This window comes from Canis lupus, chromosome 4 (genome assembly GCF_011100685.1).
Source record: "Canis lupus familiaris isolate Mischka breed German Shepherd chromosome 4, alternate assembly UU_Cfam_GSD_1.0, whole genome shotgun sequence".
Classification (NCBI taxonomy): domain Eukaryota; kingdom Metazoa; phylum Chordata; class Mammalia; order Carnivora; family Canidae; genus Canis; species Canis lupus.
The window spans coordinates 74,724,226-74,748,236 of record NC_049225.1 but is presented as its reverse complement, the minus strand read 5'-3'; the positions used below and the strand labels follow the sequence as shown (position 1 = coordinate 74,748,236).

Genomic DNA, 24,011 nt, shown 5'->3' with positions numbered 1-24,011 from the left:
AATGCCCCAGGAAACCACACTGAACACAAAGGGATGCCTCAGGATATTTAAAATTTTGAAGATAGTAAACAGAGTGAAAACCAGCATCTGTTAAACAGACACCACATGAAGTATCAGTGAAGTAGATGGCACTTGGAACATAAGATTGCACTATAATCCAGGTGGCTCAGCAGCTGAATGCCTTCGGTTCAGGGCATGATCCTGGAGTCCCGGGATTGAGGCCCACATTGGGCTCCCTGCATGGAGCCTGCTTCTCCCTCTGCCTCTCTCTCACTGTGTCTCTCATGAACAAATAAATAAAATCATAAGGGACCCCTGGGTGGCTTAGCTGTTGAGCTTCTGCCTTCAGCTCAGTGCGTGATCCTGGGGTCCTGGGATCAAGTTCCACATGGGCTCCCTGCATGGAGCCTGCCTGTGTGTGTGTGTGTGTGTGTGTGTGTGTGTGTGTGTGTCTCATGAATAAATAAATAAAATCTTTAAAAAGAAAAATCTTGGGATCCCTGGGTGGCTCAGCGGCTTGGCGCCTGCCTTTGGCCCAGGGCACGATCCTGGAGTCCCGGGATAGAGTCCCCTGTTGGGCTCCCGGCATGGAGCCTGCTTCTCCCTCCTCCTGTGTCTCTGCCTCTCTCTCTCTCTCTCTCTCTCTCATAAATAAATAAATAAATAAATCTTAAAAAAAAAATAAAATAAAAAATAAAAAGAAAAATCTTAAAAAAAATTGTACTATAATCCTTTCAATGAAGCAAATATTATATGAATATAAATGTGGAACAGAAAATGATAGTGGTGTCCAATTCTAAGGAATGAGAAGCTACAGTGTTTAACACGTGTATGACCCATAAGTGTCAAAAATGAAATAAAAATAATTCTCTCAATTTATGTGTATTATGGTTTTTCAAACAGCTAATTAGTTGTTAAGGTGTGAATACTTAAGTTGTTGGCACCTAATAATTTAGATAGACTGGTTAGGTATTTCTTTTGGCCTATCAGAAGCATGAAAAAATTACTCAGACACAAAGGGAGATGTGAACTAAGAAGGTTCAAGACCATCTGAGTCTTGCGTTCTCATCTGTACAATGAAGAAACCTGCCCCACCTACCCTTGTGATTGTTAAGAAAGACTGGAATACTGTATGTAATGGATGTTTTTGGCTGCCTACCCAACATCCATTCTCCACTCTTCCCATCCTGGAACCTGGATTAGGTTCCAAAATCCCCCCCTCCTCACACACCCATGTGCTTCCAGGTAGCTGAGTCCAGGAGCAGGCTGGTTTTATCTAAGGACAACCCTACCTTCTCTGATAAAGACTGGAAAGGACCAGCTTATGACTTAACTCCATTAAAAGAGACACAAGATTTGCTGATGGTTCCTGAGAGCATCTCTTCTTCTGGATGTCACAGTGTATGCACATGAAATCCAGAACTTGTTAGCAAGCTGAGGATAAAGTGAACATATGGAGGATGGCAAGTTGGCAGAACCACAAGAATGCAGGGAAATAGGGTCTGCGTGAATAGGATTCAGGCAAATCTAAAACTCAATATCCTTTTAGATTTGAGGTGAGCCAAAACATTTCATATTTTGGATATTGTTACTGGCAGTTAAAGGCATCCTGATATGACATAGGTAAAATTATTTTGTGAATTACAAGTTCAATGTAATTGTGACTGAAGCCAATAATGTGTTTAGAGGGGTGACATGAAAAAGAGGCCTGGATGCAACCAGTCATGTTGTTCCATGCGATTTATTTATCACCATACAATTTGTGGCATCTCATCACTCCCTATATTGTAGAATCAAAAGAAAGTGGAAATCAGTGTATACTAACCTACACATTCGGGAATAAAATTTCTATGTACTCAATATAATTTGTCTTTCATTAGAATTTGCCATCTTTAATGCCTGCTTCTCCTCTGTCTTCCTTACTGCTTCTTATGTTCTCATCTGCCCCCTTGCCTATTCCTAAGTCTACAGTTTGACATGGGACAACAAAAGAGGAAGTGTAGCACTTTCTGCACAAGGTTTTAGATAGACTCTTCAGAAAAAAAGTATGGGTCGCTAACAAAAGCAATTATTAACCTTATTTATATATCTGTATTCTTTAAAAAGTTTATATCCTACAAAAATCAATTTTTCATTCAAACATTTTATATGAAGTCAATTAGAAATCAGTATTTTGAGCTAACCTATTTACAGATTTTTGCCAACTGACTTTTATCCTTTCCCTCATCAATTCTTCAACAGATATTTTTTTTGAGCACTTATTATGACAGTAACAACAGGAAAAAGACTTGGTTCATATCCATTTAGGACAGTGCTACTCAAAGTGTGGTCGTTGAATCAGAAGCATTATAATCATCTGGAAAAAAATACAAATTCATAGGTCTTGCCCTAGATACACTGCATCTCTAGGGGTGGGCCTAGGAATCTGTATTTTAAAAGTATCTCCAGATGATTCTTTTGTGTGCTAGAGCAACTACTCTAGAAGCTTATGACTTAGTGAAGAGTTATATAAACTAAAAGCAATGACTATCCCTGGAGATATGTACAAAGTACAATGGAAACATAGGAAGGGCTCCTTAGAACTAAGTTTGTGAGTACCTAGAATTGTCCTAGACACCAGAGTGATTGAGTGATATTTGAACCCAACACCCTTCTGACTCCAAATTTCACAACACTGTATAAAACTTCCCAGGACTGACAACACACAAGAAGTTTCACAAAGGCGGCTGTGTTTGAACCAACTCTAAATTTGCGAAATCAACAAGCTGGAGCAAGAGGGGCTGGGAGCATTGTTAGTCCTGGAAAATATTACAGAATATGAAAAGGAATGGAAGGAAGAGAGACCATCACATAATTAGGCACTTAAGGCAGTCCTATATAAAGCACTAGGGAGCAGGGATCATGGATGGGACTAAATAGTCAGGGAGAAGTCTTGTTATAAATAAAGAGTTGATATGCTATATACGTGGCTTTATATTTTGTTATATAGGAAAAAGAGAGGACCATTGAAGAATTTTACAGGACTGAAAGACCAGTCTGGTGTGGTAAAGATTACCAGTAGAGTAACACGATAAAAAGAAAAAAAATGAAGGCAGTAATACTGGAGGTCAAAAATCAGGTAGGCTAGCTGAGCAGTAGTCTAGGGCAGAGGTAATAGGGGCCTGAATGAAGGCAGCATTGGGTGTTGGACTGAGGGGACTGGTACAGAGCTATGAAGATGGAAGTGACGGTACTTCACTCCTGACATTCACTTCTTCAAAATTTTGAAGATAGTAAACAGAGTGAAAACCAGCATCTGTTAAACAGACACCACATGAAGTATCAGTGAAGTAGATGGCACTTGGAACATAAGATTGCACTATAATCCAGGTGGCTCAGCAGTTGAATGCCTTCGGTTCAGGGCATGATCCTGGAGTCCCAGGATTGAGGCCCACATAGGGCTCCCTGCATGGAGCCTGCTTCTCCCTCTGCCTCTCTCTCGCTGTGTCTCTCATGAATAAATAATAAATGCAAAAATGCTTTTTAAGTGCTATTTAAAGGACTTTCTTAAAAGCTTTTCAAAATTAAAAGCATAAGTAAATATTGAGGGGTGAAAGGCTTTTTTTTTTTTAGTAAAAAGCATATCTATTCATTTAAGGTATATTATTAACATTTTTATATTAAAAATATAATCTGTCAAGTAAATTGAAAGGCAGAAAAACTGTCACAACTTAATATTGGTAAACTAAAAGTCCTCCTCAATCAAAAGCTATGATTTTAACCATTTTCAGTATTCAATCATTACTGTGTAATCAATCTTGTTTCTTGATTAGAATAGTTGGTGCCCTGTGATACTGTTCCTTCATGTTTCCACACAATTTTATGTATTATTCTATACTGAACATGCAATATTCAAATTCACTTGCACTAGGAGGCCTGGAACTTAGAGATTAGCTCTTGACTTATTAATTTCAATAATTTTATCTGAGGTAAGCTGATTGATCTCTGTCTGGTTGAACCCAAATTCTCTAAGTATCTCTTCAGTATGTTCTCCTACAAAAGGATTCCTTTTGCAAGAAGGAACAGCTGGGGTGCCTGACAGCAGAGGTGCAGGGCGGGGACTCACACTCTGTTCCTCATTAATGATAAATGAGCCCCGTTCTTTGTTATGATCGTGGTGGATAACCTCTTCAAATGTCAGAACTGGAGTCACACATGCATCTGTGCCATCAAAGATCTGACACCACTCTGCCTTTGTCTTCTTTGCAAATATATCTGCAAATCTCTTCTTCATTTCTGGCCAATCACTCATGCTCATCTGATCAGGAAGTTCATCAGACTTTAGTCCAAGTCCTAAGATAGAAACACAATTTCTTAAATTATTATGCATTAGGTGGAGTGATTATAATCAATGAAAATGCATTTGTCCTCACCACACCATCCCAAATAGGATGTTCTATAAGAGTCTCTCAACTGGGTCAAGAGAAGAAATTGAAACTCAACTTGAAGTTGAAGCCAATGGCTAGAGGGAAGAAGGTGGCAGGACTCCAAAGAGACTTCCCACTGCCAGGGTGATGTTATTTATATTTCATCAAAAGTTGTCTATTTGTAAAGGTCTAGTTTCTAGGGATCCCTGGGTGGCGCAGCGGTTTGGTGCCTGCCTTTGGCCCAGGGCGCGATACTGGAGACCTGGGATCGAATCCCACGTCGGGCTCCCAGTGTATGGAGCCTGCTTCTCCCTCTGCCTGTCTCTGCCTCTCTCTCTCTCTCTCTGTGTGACTATCATAAATAAATAAAGAATTAAAAAAAAAAAAAAGGTCTAGTTTCTAGAAATTGATTTTTCCCTGAGTAGGTTTTCAAAAAGAAATTTCCTCATGATGTTATTATTGGCCATACTAAATTCAAATAACCCCACATTTTATAATAGTGTACCCAAACCCTACAAAAGATAACATTTAAATGACTTTACATGACTATCCCATTTTTTGAAGGAAGAAACCTAAAATGATTAAATTCAAAAATTGCAATTTTTTTGTATAATATTCACTTCTTTTTATTTTGTTTTGTTGTTTTTTTTTTTTTTTTTACTTCTTTTTATTTTGGTCAAATAAAATAGCTCTAGTAGAACAGTGATGTTTGGGATCCCTGGGTGGCGCAGCGGTTTGGCGCCTGCCTTTGGCCCAGGGCGCGATCCTGGAGACCCGGGATCGAATCCCACATCGGGCTCCCGGTGCATGGAGCTTGCTTCTCCCTGCCTGTGTCTCTGCCTCTTTCTCTCTCTCTCTCTGTGACTATCATAAATAAAAAAAAAAAAAAAAAAAGAACAGTGATGTTTGACTTATCACCCTCTTAAAACACTGCTGTGAACTAGAAACAAAGGATTTGTAAGGTAACCAAAGACACATGTAACAAGTTGTCCCCACAGATAATAGGACAGAAAGTGATCACCCAGCCAAATCATGAGTGAGGTACACAGACTTCTGTGTCAAGCATGAAGGAGACCTTGAAGGCCTCATCAACACACGGTGCAGAAAAGAGGAAAGCATCCAGCTGGGGATTTAACAGAAAGGATGGCTTCTCAGGCCCATGACCTGATCTGTGCCTCCTTTATGGACTACAAGCACTTACACCTGCAGATACACCTGAACTCCAGTGCTGATTAAATTATAGCCGAAAGGCCACTTTACTAGAGTTTGGTATAAATGTCATTTTTACTCCCTCATGGAAGAAGATTTTTAAATGTAGATGGTTAGAGTGGAGCAATAATGAAAGGCCCTTCTTCTTATGCATGTTATTCTGCATTAGTTTAGTCAAGTTAATCTAATAATTCTCACTTTTATCATCTTCTCCTTCCCTATTATGTAGGAGAACAATGACTAATTGTAAGCTGCTCTGAAGAGGAAGATCCTTACACACACACACACACACACACACACACATATATATATATATATATTTTTTTTTTTTTTTTTTTTGAGGAAGATCTTATAGAAGTAAGAAGACATGAATACTGCAGGCCATTCTTAGGATCCTGAGGTATATAAGGAAATAAAGAGAACTCATGTAGTTTTGGATAGTTGTGAAAAGACACCTATGGGATATACAGAAAATAAATTTTTCTCTGTAGCCACTTGTCCTATTCAAATACCAGGAAAAACACGGAGCTATAACTTCAGGTTTGTCACTAAAATCTAAAAAAAAAAAAAAGTTTCTAAGGATGTCTTTTACTTTGCTTTCTTTTTCCTGATTGCCCCAAACTCTGTGACTGAAAAACAAACAAAATGACCAATTAACCAAAATTAGGGATAGATCATAGCTACTGTTAGAAACCTATTTGCATGTTTTTAAACAAGTTTTTTTAATCAGAATGCGATCAGTATCATAAAACTAAATAAAATTGGATCGAATATGTTCTTTCTATAACAGACATTATATTTGAGATCAATGGTCTCACGGGTTATAGCTTGTATACTGGAAAAATACTAGAAATCAAAGACCTCAACTCTACCCCTAATTCTGACACCCCAGGTCTTCCACTGTTTTATCATCCTCTCTCAGCCCAGTTTCCCATCCTGTCCATGACCCTGGATCAAGGCCACAGGATTAACCACCAATGGGTTAGGATACCGTACTTTCTATGCTCTTGACACTCCTGTATAGAACTCTAAAACTACTCCCCCATGTAACTGTAGATTGTGGCTAGTTTTTAACAGTATAACCAAGGTTAAATTTCAGGTATTTTAAGTCAAACAGATTTTCAAGGACTGGCCTGTAGACTCAGACACGACTTAAAATTTGGGAAAGTATGTTTTAATTTCCAAAAAGCTACCTTTATATGTACGCATATACATACACATAGGCAATTATACAAAATTATACAAAATACTAATAATTTTAAGGATCTATCATAAACTTTACTGGTCTGTAATATAGTATGAGGCATATATTAAGCAGTCAAAAATTCATGTAAGTATCCAAAGATACATATTTACAAAGACTAGAGTTTATTACAAAGACTAGCGTTTATTAATAAGTAACAAACATTTGTTACAATACAAAACTGGAAAAATGAAAATGAACTTGAATAAGGAAATGGTTAAGTTTTAGTACAAGTATACCATCGAATATCATATGGCTGCTATATAAATCATCAGGCTACAGATTTTTTTGTATTGACAGGAAAAAACATCTTTAGTAAACTATTGAATAAAAAAAGATAGTTATTAAATATACATTTACATAATTTTATATAAATATAAATATAATTTATAAATAAGTAAAACAATTATGTTGATATGTACACAGAAAGTCCTTGAAAGCCACATCCCAAACTTTCCTAAAGTGGAAGGACAAGAGAGAATTCTTACTTCTTACTTGACAAATTCTGTACTACACTTTTTTCTAAAACACACATTTTGAATTATTTTTCATTTTTAAAAAATTGTCATAGCATAAAATTTATAGTAATGGTTTTAAATTTCTGAGGAATGGCAATACAGCTTTCCACAGTGGCTACGCAATTTTCATTCCCACCAGTAATGCATAGGGTTGCAGTTTCTCCACAAGCTTGGCAACACTTGTTATCTGCTTTTCTTTTAATGATTTGGAATTTTAAGACAACTTAAAAAAAATTCTCTATTGCTTACTGATTATACTACACCAGTCTTAACATCCCAAAACGTGTCATGAAATTCTTTGTTTTCAGATTTCTTTGCCCCAGAAAGCAGTAGGGCCACAGTACAATAGAATTGGTACCTTACAAATATCTCATGTATTTATGTTCAGATACTGAAGAGTTTAATTGAAGTATGGTCTCAAGGATCTCAAATATAAGGTAAAATAAATGAGGCATATAATTAATATTACCTAAAAAAATCGTTATAGATGTGGCAGTTTGTCCACTTGGGCCTCAGAGAGTAATAATGTACATGAGATTAGTAAGTACTATTTTTGTATATAGATACACAAAATAGATAAATACTATAAAAGAAAGAAAATGCTGAGTTATTCTGGCATGGACTACATAGATTAACCAAAGCTGATTTAACATGGCTAAGTCAAGCCTGAATCACAAATCACCTCTCAGCTAAGGATCCCTAGTGAACCCTGAAGGGACAGACAGGGGGTTAAGGATATCATAAAAGGCTGTGGGTACAAAAAGAGGAGGCTATATAAAAAAAAAAAAAAATCAGGATGTTTAAAGAGTTTAGATTTAGAAAGAGAAAATCCAGAAGGTGGTAAGAAGTTGAGGGACTGGAGCAAGCAGCCAACTAGAAAAATGTCTCATTTCATTGTCAGTATTTACAGAAAAACTCACTCACTGTGGTGGAGTGTGGATGTTAGCAAATGATCATGCCACACATCTGTTTCAGATGACAGTAAGATACACCAAGGAGGGAAGTTAACTCCTGGAATGGCAGAGCAAGAACCTTCAGAAACCTGCTCTTTCATAAAAGCAACAAAAACCCTGGCACAAATGGTCAGAAATAAGCTTTTTGCAACTCTGGAAATTAGAAGTTTACTACAATTCAAAGAGCATTTACTCAGGAAAAACAACTACATCTCAAGTTCAGTGAGACCTGTGATGTTAGAACTTGCACTAATTGAGGGACACCGGGGTGGCTCAGTGGTTGAGCATCTGCCTTTGGCTCAAGGTGGGATCCTGGAGTCTGGGAATCAAGTCCCACATAGGGCTCTCCACAGGAAGCCTGCTTCTCACTCTGCCTATGTCTCTGACTCTCTCTGTGTCTCTCATTAAAAACAAACAAACAAACAAACAAAAAAAACTCTTTAAAACAATAAAACAGAAACTTGTGCTAATTTCATCCCTCTCTCTTTGGCTCTGTGGTAGCCATCAAAACCAACAGGCTCTCAATCACAGTGCTGTAATAATGAACAAGGTAACAGCAATGATGTAGGAAGCAAATGAGTTTAGAGCTTCCCAAAAATCCCATCCCCAGAGAACTGCCATTTATCTAGCAGCTCCCTGAAAGGCTCCATTCTCAGGGCTTGCTTCATTTGATTGGAATTAGAGCTCACAATGCCCTATGCCTGGAACATTTTTTGACACTTGTCAAAAAAAAAAAAAAAAATCAATGGTAACTGTTTAATAGCATAGCTATCTGAGGTGGCATTCCCTGTTGGGACTAAAAAGAAGCTGACAATCAAAAGAAAAAAGTAGGGAATAGGATGCTCATGGGGGACTTTGAAATGCTCTAACATATTCCAGAGAATTTAGAAGGCATCTATGTAGGGCCCAGGAAAGATATGGCCAGGTCCTAATCTTTCACCTCTGGCTTAACCCTGAATCTCTGCACAAGTAAGAAGTGAAGGCACAGCACCTCAGAAAAAGATGGGAAATTAATTAGTTCAAAGGATTTAAGGACATCTCTACCCAACCATTACCTACGTGATCACCAACCTAACTGAACAGACTTCAGTGGCTGAAGAGAACTAAAGAATACAGAGTTAGTCCAGAAAAGTCATTAAATAAACAAATAGCAGCAACAGCAAATCCGGGACTGGAGAGATGGCAAGGGAAGAGGAAACCTGATTTCCAGAGTTGCCACATCACATTATTTAAAATATCCAGTTTCAACAAAATTTGTGAGGCATGCAAAGAAGGAAAATATGGCCCATACACAAGACAAAAAGCAATCATCAGAAACTGTCCCTGAAAAAGCCAGACATTGGACTTACTGGAAAAGACTTTAAATCAGCTAGCTATTTATAATATGTTTAAAGCACTGAAGGAAACCACATCTGAAAAATTAAAAGAAAGTTTGAGAATGAAGTCTAATCAAAGAGAATATCAATAAAGATAAATTACTGAAAAAGGAACCAAAAACTGGAATTGAAAAGTACAATTACAAATACAAACTCAGGGCAGCCCACGTGGCTTAGCGGTTTAGCGCCGCCTTCAGCCCAGGCTGTGATCCTGGAGTCCCAGGATTGAGTCCCACATCGGGCTCCTTGCATGGAGCCTGCTTCTCCCTCTGCTGGTGTCTCAGCCTCTGTGTGTCTCTCATGAATAAATAAATAAATAAATCTTAAAACAAAACTCAGTAGAGGGGACTCAATAATAGACATGAACTGGCAGGAGAAAGAATCTGTGAACTCAAAGAGAAGTAAACTGCTTATCCAGCCTGAGGAACAGAAAGAAAAAAGAAAAGAAAAATGAACAGAATTTCAGAGATCAAGAGGACACCATGGTACCATCAAGAATACCACATAAGCTCCAGTTGGAGCTTCTTCCACACATGCCTCTGCCCTTGTTTCTTGGACTTTCCTCAAAGCCTGGCCCCCAAATACCAGTCTTCGCTCCTACCTCAAACCAGGAAACTGAGACTGCCTCCTGCCTCCAAGCCAGAGGAAAATGTCAACTTCACAGCACTTGCTAGAGGGAGAAAAACAATAGCAAGCAATTGAACATGTTGATGAAGTACAAAATGAAATAGGCAGATTTAATGAACAAGACAGTGAGGAGATTTTGAAAGTAGAACAGAAATATAACAAACTCTGCCAACCATTTTTCTGAAGAGTCAGAACTAATTGCCAAAGTTCCAAATTTGTCAACCATCCACAAGTATCTGCACTGCTTGAGGAGGAGGATGAAGAGGTAGGTGTTACATTATTTGACAAGAGTTGCAGTGACAGAATTTGAAGACATTAAATCAGGTTACAGACCAGAATATTATTTTGGTGAAAATCCATAAAGTTCTCTCCAAATAATTTCATCTGAATGAGAGTGGTGAACCACCTTCAAAGTCTACCAAAATCAAATAGAAATCTGGAAAGGATTTGATGAAATGTTCAAGTGAAACAGAATAAAGCCAGCAGGAAAAGACAGCATGAGGAACCAGAGAATTTCTTCACCTGGTTTACTATCATTCTGATGCAGGTGCAGATGAGTTAGGAGAGGTCATCAAAGATGACATTTGGCCAAATCCATTATAGTACTAGTTGGTTCCTGATACAGATGATGAAGAGAGAAAAGGATGATGATGATGATGATGAAGGTATGGAAGATATTAAGAAGGAAATGAGGATGAAGGTGAAGAAGATGAAGATGATGATGGGGGGGGTGAGGAGAGGAGGATGAAGAAGAAGAGGACTAATGGAACACTGATAGAGTCTAATCTTCCTTTTTAATTTTCTCCAGTCCCTTTGGGGCAAGTTGCAGTCTGTCTCTCTCTTTTTCTACTCTGGTGCTGATTTGCCGTTTTTTTTTTGTTTTTTGTTTTTAAGTCTTTTTTTCTCTCCCTTTATACCATGGTTCTCAACTTATTTTGAAGGGAAATACCTTGAGTAGAATACAGAGGGAAAAGAATGTGTACCCTTTTTTGTTCCAAATTTATTTTTATCCCTTCCTGTCTCAACAAAAACTTTATGGAATCAATGCCACTGTGCTCTGTGGGAAAAAATAAAAACCTGCTTCTTTAGCTCTACTGGAAGCTGAAGGGTGCTAGGGCCCCGTGTGATAGTGTGTAGAATTCCAGCTTTTTTCCTCGTTTCTCTGTATATGGAGCTCGGAGGTTACACTATCTTTGTGAATATGGACAGTTAGCACTTACCAACATGTATCTGTCTACTTTCTCTTGTTAAAAAAAAAAAAAAAAAAGGAAAAAAAAAACTTCAAAAATGGGGTTATTGAGGGTCAGCAAAGGGTGGGTTTGAGGTATTTTGGTGGGTTAAGTGAGCATTTTGACAATATGGCTTCTTCTTTGGCAGGTTTAATTATGATGTTTAATGGCTATCCTTGCATTTTAAGATGACACTTTTACAATGATCTTTTTCATATGATCTCACTCATTTGTGGAATATAAGAAATAGTGAAAGGGACCATAGGGAAGGGGGGGGAACTAAGTGGGGAAAAATTAAAGAGGAAGACAAACAGTAAGAGACTCCTAACTTCGGGAAACAAAAAAGTTACAGAAGGGGAGGTGGGTGGGGGGACAGGGTAACTGGGTGACAGGCACTAAGGAGGACACATAATGAGATGAGCACTGATGCTGTACTGTGTTGGCAAATTAAATTTAAATAAAATTTTTAAAAATAACAATAAACATGGACTATCAATTAAAAAATGACACTTTTAAAATAAAATTCTCTTCTAATGATAACTTGAGCCCTGCCACATAATGGGAGAATCAGCAGAACCTGTAGGATCTTATTTGAAATTGACATTCTCTATTTTAATTTTGTTCCTGTTTCTTTTTAAATTTTCTTTTTGTTTCACTGGAAAGATGATGCTCAGTTTAAATGTTAAAAATGTACAAGTCACTTTGTTACAATAAAACTAAATGTGTACACACACACAACATAAGTCTCAGAAGAAGAGAGACAGAAAAGGCAGAAAAAAAATCCTTGAGGAAATAATGTCTGGCAAATTCCCAAATTTGATGAAAAACAAATTAACTGCACATCCAAGAATCATCTCCAGGAACTCAAGCAAGATAAAATCAGAGATCCGCACTTAGAACAAACAAATGAGCTCAGTGAGGTTGCAAGAAACAAGACCAATATAGAAAAATCACTGTATACTATATATTTCCATATACTAGCAAAGAACAATACAAAAATGATACCATTTACAATAACATCAAAAATAGTAAAATTCTTCAGTATAAATTTTACCAAATAAGTGTAGGTTTTGTGCATTGAAAATTACAAAGAATCACTGAAAGAAATTATAGACCCAAATAAATGAAAAGCATCCCATGTCCATGGATATTACGGCTTAATATTAGTAAAATGGCAATAATCCCTAGACTGATGCTCAGATTCAACAAAACCCCTCTCAAAAATCCCTTTTTTGCAGAAATTGGCAAGGTGATCCTAAAATACATATGGAAATGGTAAGGGCCCTGAAAAGCCAAAACAATCCTGAAAAAGAACAAAATTGGAAGACTCATACTTTCTAATTTCAAACTTACTACAAAGCCACAGTGATCAATACAGCATGGTGCTAACATAAGGAGAGACATGTGCATGAATGGAACAGAATCAAGTCCCAACATAAACCCTTATACTTATGGTCAACAAATTTTCAACAAGGATGCCAAAACCATTCAATGGAGAAAGAACAGTCTTTTTGACGAACAGTGCTGGGAAAATTGGATAGCCATATGCAAAACAATGAAGTTGGACCTTTACCTCACCCCATATATAAAAATTAACTCATCATGTAACAGAGACTTAAATGTGAGTGCTGAAACTATTAAAATTTTAAAAGAAAACACTGGGGTGAGACTATAAAATTGGGAGTTCCCTGAATAACTTCCATGCAAAACTTACTAAAGGATAAGTAATAAAAATGTCCTAATAACAGGTGCCCAGGTGGCCCCTGACACTAAAAGATTATAGGTGACATCTATCAAGGAATAAGAACTGTGGAACCAGCAGGTCATTTCTAAGGAAGAATAATATGTGGGCACACAGGGCAATATAAACATCCAATTCTCAAGAATGAAATGCAATAAAAAATTGAACTTCTAGGGATCCCTGGGTGGCGCAGCGGTTTGGCGCCTGCCTTTGGCCCACGGCGCGATCCTGGAGACCCGGGATCGAATCCCACATCGGGCTCCCGGTGCATGGAGCCTGCTTCTCCCTCTGCCTATGTCTCTGCCTCTCTCTCTCTCTCTCTCTGTGACTATCATAAATAAAAAAAAAAAAAAAAAAAAAAAAAATTGAACTTCTAGGGCAGCCCGGGTGGCTCAGCGGTTTAGCGCCACCTTCAGCCCAGGGCATGATCCTGGAGACCCGGGATAGAGTCCCACGCTGGGCTCCTTGCATGGAGCCTGCTTCTCCCTCTGCCTATGTCTCTGCCTCTCATGAATAAATAAATAAAATCTTAAAAAAAAAAAAATTTCTACAAAATGGATATTTTTAAACTCTGAGCTATTCTACAGACTTGTCAAATTACCTGTCCTTTCAAAACATAAGGGAAATGCCCCACAATACAATGATGGCTATAATTAGGTCAATTATAAGGTAGACACATAATAAAAGACATATGAATTTCAAAATGCTCCAAGATAGAGGTTAAAGAATATCCACAAGAAAAGGGGAAGTGGAAGAGGCACATGAAAGTTACCCACCTTTGATCAGCAGCTTGTAGAACTGGGGTTCCAATGCTCCAACAGCCATGAACCCCCCATCTGCCGTCCTATAAGTTGTGTAGAAAGGTGCTCCACCATCTAATAAATTCTGTCCTCGAGGATTTTCCCACAGCCCCATTTGTAGAGAATGCCACAGGAAAGAACTCAGGTATGCTGTTCCTTCCACCTTTAAAGAAGAAACAGCATACACTATGAATCCAGGTATTTAAACTGTAAAAGCATGATTAATTTCCACTTAAGATTTTTTCAACATTTGTATAAAAATGTTTGAGTATAGGAAGATTGTATCTAATTATACAACTTCTTTGATATTTCAGTGAAATGTGTTAGAACAGATTTATGATACAGGATTTCTCCACTATTTAGGTTAGAAGGTACTTTTCAGAAAAGACATAGAAGGAACTACTTTTGTTCTCCTTTTCAAATAAAACTGCCAAATGTTGACAATTTTTTAAGCCAAGTGAGGGCACATGGAAGTTCATTAAATACTCTCTATATAATTATGTATGTTAAAAAATAACAGAATAAAAAGTTAAAAATAAAACTGGTTTTTAAAAATCTATCTTCTGATCATACATGTAAATATGCGAAGCATATCACATTATAATGGTAAATCATATTACAGTTAAATTTCACCTATTCTAGTTTGATTTCAAGCCCAGGAAAATTATATTTGAGTATTTAATATATTCTAATTTTAATAATCACTAGAAAGTTACAAAATAAACAGAAAATGTAAGTGGCACTTATAAACAAGTTTTCTGAGTCCATACAAACTAGTTTGGGAATGCCAACTTCCCACTGAATGCTGAAAAGTAACAGGAATGGATTCATATCCTTAGGTACAAATGTTATAGGCTGCATGTACCGGACTATCCAAAGAAGACTACTTCCCTATCCTTATGGCTTTCTAATCCTAATGATTCTAGTACCCCAGGAGAAGGCCATCAAAGCATCCTCATCTCCAGGAGTTGGAATGGGGTGGGCCTATGGAATTTATCAGTTACGGGCTGTGAAATAAATGCAAAATATATCTTTAGATACATCCCAATTTTCCCTTTTAACTTGAAATCTCATGTATATCACAATTTATGGCTCTGACATCTCACATACCAAATAGTATGTGTATTTTGGATTAGTGGCCTAAAGAGATGCTTTTTTTGAAACTGGGTTACAAAGATTTTGGAGAGTCCCCATATTTATACATATACACATTCACATAGAATGATATACCACACAGAATGATACATACACATACACACACGTGTGTATACATATTTATATATAATTTCTTTTATATACCAGATAGTTGACAAAAGATGCACTAATACAGTTATGGGTCCAGTTTGGCCCATTCAGGACACAGAGAGGCACTATTTTAATCCTTCCTTTATTTGGGGCCACAGGAGAATACAGGACAGAAACAGAGCAGTTACAATCCTCACCTCCTTATGCTACCCAGGCATATGGCTTCTCTTGCCCTTCACCCACATGTGGAGAAGCTAACAAGAGCCTTTTGACACAGGAAAACTACAGCCTCAATTTCCCCACCTTTTATACTGTTCTCATCATGTGGGACAACAGCCGATGTGCCAGGGCACAGCCACCCCAGCTGAAGTCAAGTGCACATCCCCAGATCAGGGACAACAAACACAGGAAAACAGATGTCATGTTTCTCAGTTTTAACTTGACAGTTTCAAAGGAGATGACTTCAGGACATCATAGGCAGGCCTGAGTCAAGAATTCTGTTGCTAAAAACATCTGAAAACTATGGCCTAAAAGAATAAAGTATCTGGGGACACCTGGGTGGCTCAGCAGTTGGGCGTCTGCCTTTGGCTCAGGGCGTGATCCCGGAATCCCGGGATGGAGTCCCACATCGGGCTCCCTGCATGGAGCCTGCTTCTCCCTCTGCCTGTGTCTCTGCCTCTCTATCTCTCTGTATCTCTCATGAATAAATAAATAAAATCTTAAAAAAAAAAAAAAAAAAGAATAAGGTATCTGTTCCCACTAATCAGCTTCTAAAACTATTTTGTATTACAAGGGTTCCCAGAAATCAGAAAGTAAAGAATGCCATGCTTTACTAATCCATTAGGCCTTGAGTTATTAGCCAACACTCATTTTACCCTGATGCAACACAAACCCTGAATCAAGTTTGCATTTCCACATATATTAAAAACCTATCTTCCTAATCATCATGTAACTCTAATTAAACACAGTCTGATGAAAGCAGCAATTATCTTTTATTTCTATTTGACTATAAATGAGCAATTACACTAGTAAATTATTCAAATTATTATTAAGTATTTAATAATACTTGAGTAACCTTAAGTTCTCCTTAAAACTCCCAAGGTCCAATGTTTGTTTTTAGCTCATTCCTTTTGGACCACAGTGACCATGTCCATACAGTGGGTTTTGATAAGAGTATCAGATGACACAGAAATAGCACAGGGGTTAGCCTTTGAGAAGGCAGTGCAAGCCAAAGCCCAAGATGAGGGCCCTGGAAATGACCTTTTGTAAGCAGGCCCTGCTTTGGGGTTCCCGCTCAGCAGGGAGTCACATTGAAGATTCTCTCTCTCCCTCTCCCTCTCCCCTCACTAATGTGCACACATGCACACAAGTTCTTTCTCTCCAATATGTAAATCTTAAAAACAAAAAAACAAAAAAAAAAAAAGCAGGAGAGTCACCCTTGACCCCTTCCACTCCCCTCACTGCCAATGCATCACCAAATCCTGGCAATTTTACATCTCAAATATAAATATCCCTTAAATCCAGGCTCATTCTACCACCAATGACTTCAACACTTGTGCTTCTCTCTCAGCAACAACCCAGTAACTCTCTGTCTCCAGTCTTGTCTTCCTCACATCCATCTCCATTCTCCCTCCAAAGACCTATCTAAATGCAAACCTGTAATGGTGCTGGATTGGGCTCCTCCCCTGTGGCTTTGAGAACTTGGGCAAATTTTGATGCTTCGGTTTCCTCCTCTTTAAAATAATGCATTCTAAGTGAAACTGCTATTTTGAGGATTAGGAGAAATCACACAGGGAAAGTGTCTAGCATAACACGAGGCACGTGCTCAATGCATGACAGTAAAAAAGCCAAAACCTCACAACGTTGGAGTCTCCCCTAAAAATGTAGAAGGAAGGTCTAGACTGGCCCATTTTACTTTAGCACTTTTTTTTTTAAGATTTTATTTCTTATTTATTTATTCATGAGAGACACAGAGAGAGGCAGAGGGAGAAGGCAGCCAGATGTGGGACTCCATCCTGCGACTCCAGGATCACATCACCCCCTGAGCCAAAGGCAGGCACTAAACTGCTGAGCCACCCAAGCGTCCCTTACTTTTGAACTCTTAAGAATCTTTTCTATCTGCTAAGGGAGATTTCCTGAGCCCAGTTTTAAATGAAGAATGCCTGAAAACTATATTCTAAGCACAAGAATTAGCGTGGGGAAAACTGTTGAAACTAACACAGGAATTAGATGAGCCATGAAAAGTTTAGAAAGTTGACTCCACAAACAGATAATCAATTATGATGTTCCAACACACATAAAGGATATGAAGCTATTTTAAAGAAAAGGATATACTTGGTAATTGGGTTCAAACTTCAAATCTCAATGATCTCTTGTCATGTTCAGAAAAGAATCTGAGGCAGCTGCCTATCATACTTAGGAATAACTGGTAGACTTATCACTTCCCCTAATGAACACTTACCATGTTTGCATCGATGACCTGACCTTTACCAGAGCGTGTGCGTTCAAACAGAGCCATCAAGATACCAAGTGTGCATATGAGGGCACCACCACCAAAGTCAGCCAGGAGATTCAGTGGGGCATAAGGATTCTCACCACTTCCGCCAATTTTTGACAGAACACCTATATTATTAAATAACATCAGCGAACAGTACCCATAGATTTAATGCCTATTTTAAATAAATACATGAACACCGTAAAAGGAATAACCAATCTCTCTAGTTGCTACTATAGTGAATACTAATACATAATGCTTTTCCAAATCTAAACTATTTAGCATATTTATAAGCAGGCTTTTCCCCCAACAAGGCTCCTTGTTTTGTTTTTCATTTTTTTCTTCTTTAAAATGTTATTGCAACTAATGCTTTGAGGATTTTATTACTAAGTTTTTGCTCACTAGTTTCAGGGAAAAAAAATATTGTTATCAATTTATCTTATGGCTTAACAACAGTATAATCCACTTCCATTCATATTAGAAAGAGATGCAAGAAAATAAACATAAGGAAAAGAAAAGTGATTCCATTTTAAAATAGCTGGAAAAAACAATTTCATCCTCACTCTTTTCCTCTACCTTGGATTTGTACTCACAGGAAATGTGAGACTTTCTTTACTCAAAAACACAGTTTCTTAGGAAACCCTAGGATTGGGTCATTTTAAGACTTATTCTCACAGGCAAAAATTCTAATAAAGTGATAATAATGACCTGAAAGCTACAGGTATTCATTGAAGTCTAAAATGGTAACTCGAGCAATCATTCATTTTTTTAAAAAAGATTTTATTTATTCATTCATGAGAGACAGAGAGAGAGAGGCAGAGACACAGGCAGAGGGAGAAGCAGGCTCCATACAGGCAGCCCGACACAGGACTCGTTCCTGGGACTCTGGGATCATGCCTTGAGCCAAAGGCACCCACTCAAACTGCTGAGCCACCCAGGCGTCCCCTCAGGCAATCATTCTTAATGAAATAGCAAACAATATAAGCATTTTCAAATTACAGAACAATCACCTCTATTATCACCGCGTCTCTTACTCCCTGACAGGGGCTTGCCTGAGAATCGATCATACAAATGTAATAAGTACATGTTACTAGGAGAGTACATTATTCCTCAAATGTGTTAAGACAGGGGGAAAAGGGTCGAGAATAATTCTTCTAAGACAAACCAATCCCCCCTTCTTTTTTTTTAAATTTTAACTAGGCTCCATGCAATATGTGTGGCTTGAACTCACAACCCCGAGAACAAGAATCACATGCTCCACTGACTAAGCCAGCCATGGTAACCTGATTATGATAAATATTTAATTAAGTCTGCACCTTTACATATTCTTTATAGTTAGTCTAACTGTCAATCTCAATTGGGAACAAAATGGTAAGTACAGAGAACTTACTTTGTCTACCTACCTGACAAAGCCAAAAAGTTGATGTCATGGCCTGCTGTTTTCGAGAATCTTCCTGACTGGCCAAATCCACTCAACCTGGCATAGATAAGCCTTGGATTCTCCCTCTGCAGAATCTCCGGGCCTAGCTGGAGTTTTTCCATGACACCTTAAGAGAAAATTAACAATGATTTTTTTTCTTAAAGAGGGATGAATTGAGGATGGGTGTAATCCCGTCTCTCTGGCAAATATAAAATGGCACTCTTGCAAGTCATACTAATAACATGTTTTATGGGTTTTAGCACGTTTCCAATACTTAAGGACACAATGAATGAGGTCACCATTTCTAGAATGTGTGACTTTTGCTCCAGAATACTATTTCCTTCCAGGCCTTGCTTATTTCCCTTCAGGCATATCCAAGTTCTTTTAATCCCCACAGTGGGCCTTGCATTCCTTAGGTCAGTGCCGTTATGGTTCCCCAAATCTTCTCCTTGGTCATTTATCAGAAATGGTTTGTTCTTGGGGTGCCTGGATGGCTCGGTCGGTTAAGCATCTGCCTTCGGCTCAGGTCAGGCCCGGGGTCCTTGGGATCCAGCCGTGCATTGGGCTCCCCGCTCAATGGGGGCCTGCTTCTCCCTCTCCTCCCCACTTGTGCTCTCTGCCTCTATCTCTGTCTCTCTCTCTCTCGCTCTCAAATAAATCTTTAAAAAAATGTTTTGTTCATTTTCTTAAATTTTTATTTTATTTAAATTCAATTTGCCAACATAAACTATAATACCAGGTGCTCATCTCATCATGTGCCCTCCTTAATGCCCATCACCCAAGTTACCCTATCCCCCGTCTCCCCCATCTCTCCTACTGCAACCCTTTGGCTCCCAATTAGGAGTCTCTCATGATTTGTCTTCTTCTCTAATGTTTGGTTTGTTCTCTTGGAACAGTTACCCTGGGGCTTTACTGGTCAAAAATATACTTTTGAAAGCGGCTATCCTTTTTAAGATATTCTTTTTCTGTGCCTGCATCATTACCTACCACCTTCTACCTCATGCTGTGTTTATGTTTGTATATACACCACTATCTTCTCTATCATCTTAGAAGTTCCCCTGGTAGGATTCATACCTGTTTCCTCAGGCCTCTCAAGTGCCTGGTATGTGTGTCTTCACAAAAGTCTTGCAAACATCTATGAAAAAATTTGCTAAAATAAGCGTCTAAGAGCTCTTATCAGTACCATATTTACTGCACAAAATCCAAACAACTAGTATTTTAAATCACCTGGGATTAGAAATAATAAAGATTATATTTTTACTGTGTCTTCCTAAAAGCTATGTAAATTACAAAAACAAACAAACAAACCTCTAGTCCTCTGCCTAAACACACCCCAGCCCCAACTGTCTCACCCAGCAGCTAAGTCTGTATACGTGGTTCTACTTTCCTCCTAATTGCAAGAGCCTGGAGTCAATCATGTTGAGCCTCCATCCTTAAACAGGGCATTATTATATTGCGACACAATCCTAATTATGAAATTATTACATCCCAATCTGCAGTGAGCATAAATGAATTAACACATTTAAGATGTCTGGTGCCCTACAGACATTCAATTCATTCACCAGACATTTACTGACTTCCCACTATGTGTCAAGCAAGGCTTTGGTTTAGTACTTGAGCAAGATTACCTTGGCAGCTGTCTGAGAAGGGATCCAAGTGGTGCTAGACCCCCAACATCTGCTTTCAAAAAGCTGTTACAACAGTGCGAAGGAAGCTACAGCAAGTATGGAAAGTAAAGCCTAAGCCAGAGAAAGGAAGAAGGACGTCTGGATTCCTGGTAACAAAGCATATGAAGTGAAGAGTATTTGGAGTTAGGGTTGGAGTGCAGGTTTCTGATTCAGGCAACTGGGTGGGTTTTGGCTCCATTTCCTGAGATTGATTTTATATATATAGGGGAGATGCATATGTTGGCAAATTGAACTCCAATAAAAGAAAAAAATTAAAAAAAAAAAAAAAAAAGGAGGAGATGCTATTTTAGGAGGTAAGATAGTGCAACTGTTTTGGGATTTGTGGAAGTTGCCAAGCCTGGGGGGCAGCCAGTTAAGAGACGTGCACGGCGTGTGTATTCCAGCAGCCGGTGGCTCTCCTGGGGGGGCGGCAGGGGGCACAAGTTATAGGCTTGGTCATCATCTATAAGAGGTGAAGACAGTCGGAATAGATAAGGTGGCTCCAGGAAGCAGAGTGTAAACTAAACTGATCTGAGGCTGGAACTTGGGCAGCCCGGGTGGCCCAGCAGTTTAGTGCCGCTTTCGGCCCAGGGCGTGACCCTGGAGACCCGGGCTCGAGCCCCACGTCGGGCTCTCTGCGTGGAGCCTGCTTCTCCCTCTGCCTGTCTCTCTCTGTTGCTCATGAATAAATAAACTAAAAATCTTGAAAAAAAAAAAAAAAGAAGCTGGAACTTGGGATTTATAAGGCAGGGAGTGTTAGCCTGGGTCAGGGGGGTGGCTTGCAGAGGGTTCACCAACCCCCAAAACTGCAGAGAAACGACCCCTAAATACAGATCATCGGTGATCAGAAAAACGAGGAACCGGGGAAGGAGCGGGAAATGGGTCCAAGGAGAAGACGGCAAGAGCGGTGTCCGATCCCAAGTACGGGAGCCCAGCGCCGGGGCGCCCGGTCCACAGAAGACTCTAGAAGCTCCGCCCCCGCACGGCCGCGGGCAGCAGCAGCGGGGCGGCGGGCGCGGCGGGTCCCCCCCCCCCCCCCCCCCGCGGCGCGGCGGAGCAGCCGGGGCCCGCCGGGGCTCACCGTGGCGGTAGGGCTCCAGCACCACGTCCGCCCGCGCGCACAGGCGCCGCAGCACCGCCGCCCCCTGCGGCCGCTGCAGGTCCAGGGCCAGCGAGCGCTTGCCCCGGGCCAGGATGTTCATGTTTCCGCGGGCGCCCAGCCGGTCCACACGCACCACCCGCGCGCCGAAGTCCGCCAGGATCATGCCGCACAGCGGGCCCGGCGCCAGGCCCGCCAGCTCCAGCACCGAGAGCCCGCGCAGCGCCATGACAGCCCCGCGCGGCCGGCGTCTCCTGCGCCTGCGCGCCGCGCGGCCCGGAGTCTGCGCACTGGGCGGATCCCGCCCCGCCTCCTGGCCGGGTCCGCCCCGCTGTGGGGGCTTGCCCGGGGACTGCTTTCCGTCTGCGGGCTTCCCGGTCGCTGGGCTCGGGCGAGCTCACGCCTCCTCCCTCTCTGCGTATCCGCTGTTAAAAGGGTGCAGATTTTTTTGAGCAAAAGATCCAATGGGGGAAAAAAAAAAAAGATCTAATGAAGCAGCACCTAAAAGCAAAGGGGTTAGGAGCCTCTACCCACAGGAGCCGGGGAGTGGCTTTTATAGAGAAAAGCAAATAAATTATTGACTAGCTATGGATTAAAATCTACTTGGCTGTTTGTGATGGGTTGTTCTTAGGTTCCATTTCATGACCTTGAGGCATTGACAGGGTTGGATTTTGGGTTGTTTAGTAAGGCTGCCTGGGCAGTAGAACCACATGGATCTAATGGCCTCCTTGTTTAATTAGTATAACACCCGCCTGTCGCTCTCCAGCTCACGTTCCTACCTTTGTCCAGACGTAAGCTGCCTCACCTCCTTCTCTTGTTTTGTTTTTATTAAAAAAAAAAAAAAACTTGAAGAGAAAATCGTGAAGAATGATAAAGAAGACATCCAGACTGGCACAATTATTTTTTTTCATATTTGCTTTCAGAGTACTGTTCCTTAAAAAAATAATAACAATAAACGGTACACATATAGCTTAAGCTAACAATCAGGCTCAGATTCACATGAATCAGAGATATTACCCAGCACCAAATTTCAACAGTAAGTTCAAAGATACAGGTCATGGAAAGGCTCAGCAGAATCAGCGGTCTGGAAAATCTCACATGGCCACAGTCTATTGGACACATAACCTCTGTTATAGGCTGAATTATGTCCCTTCAAAATTTATATATTAGGTGCCTGAGTAGCTCAGTGGTTGAGCTTCTGCCTTTGGCTTGGTCTTGTCCTGGGGTCCTGGGATCGAGTCCCTTATCAGGCTCCCGGAAGGGAGAATATGACTCCCGGAAGGGAATATGACTGTATTTGGAGATAAGGCTTATAAAGAGGTAATTTAGGTAAAATGAAGTCATATGGGTTGGCCCTAGTTAACATGACTGGTGTCTTTACAAGAAAAGACTAGGACACAGAAAGCAAGTACTGAGGGATGCCCATGTGAGGACACAACAGAAGGTGACTATCTGCAAGCCCAGGAGAAAGGCCCCAGGAGAAACCAAAGTTGCAGATACTTTGATCTTATACTTTCAGCCTGTAGAACTGTGACAAAATGGCTTTCTGTTGTTTAAGCTGCCTAGCCTTTAGTACCTTATTATGGCAGCCTGTGGGGACTAATATAACTAATTAGAGGGTTGGGAGTGGGGAGTTATGATAGTTTGTTATAGCCCTAGCAGACTAATATACCCTCTTGCTATAGTTTAGGTCTATAGTTTAGGTCTCTAGTGAGATTCTCAGGTACCTAACAGACTTCCTTTTATATTCCAGAGAGTTACTTAGTTCTGGAACCATGCTTCCTAGATTCTGGGCTTATTTAGCATAAGTAATCCTATGGCCAGGGCTATCCTGTTAGATGTATTAAATAGATAAGTTCTCTTCCTTCTAGAAAATATCATTCATTTACCCAGGGTGTCTAAATATAATAGGTACAATTGACAAGGAGAGTCACCTGCTTTTTTTTTAACCCCCAAGTCATCCCTGTACTAAAGGGAATCAGTA

At 39.8% G+C, this 24,011-nt stretch overlaps 1 protein-coding gene and 1 pseudogene across 1 annotated transcript; one reads left to right on the top strand and one right to left on the bottom strand.

Moving 5' to 3' along the window:
* Window positions 1-1,722: 1,722 nt before the first annotated feature.
* On the bottom strand, window positions 1,723-22,275 carry AMACR (alpha-methylacyl-CoA racemase). Its single transcript, XM_038535387.1, has 5 exons — window positions 22,010-22,275; window positions 19,245-19,388; window positions 17,809-17,969; window positions 14,079-14,265; window positions 1,723-4,332 (listed from the first exon to the last, which is right to left on the bottom strand). Exons 1-5 carry the CDS (start codon window positions 22,254-22,256, stop codon window positions 3,923-3,925), a joined length of 1,149 nt encoding a protein of 382 aa, XP_038391315.1. The 5' UTR covers window positions 22,257-22,275; the 3' UTR covers window positions 1,723-3,922.
* Window positions 10,156-11,096, top strand: LOC102154469 (annotated as a pseudogene).
* Window positions 22,276-24,011: the final 1,736 nt, after the last annotated feature.

What these genes read in the sequence shown, in the direction of transcription:
- AMACR (XM_038535387.1), bottom strand. Translation starts at nt 22,256, where the DNA reads ATGGCGCTGCGCGGGCTCTCGGTGCTGGAGCTGGCGGGCCTGGCGCCG. An exon ending in AGGTCATCGATGCAAACATG is followed by an intron (nt 14,266 to 17,808) that starts GTAAGTGTTCAT and finishes TCTTCTTTAAAG; the next exon opens with GTGGAAGGAACAGCATACCT. An exon ending in CTACAAGCTGCTGATCAAAG is followed by an intron (nt 4,333 to 14,078) that starts GTGGGTAACTTT and finishes TTTCTATCTTAG; the next exon opens with GACTTGGACTAAAGTCTGAT.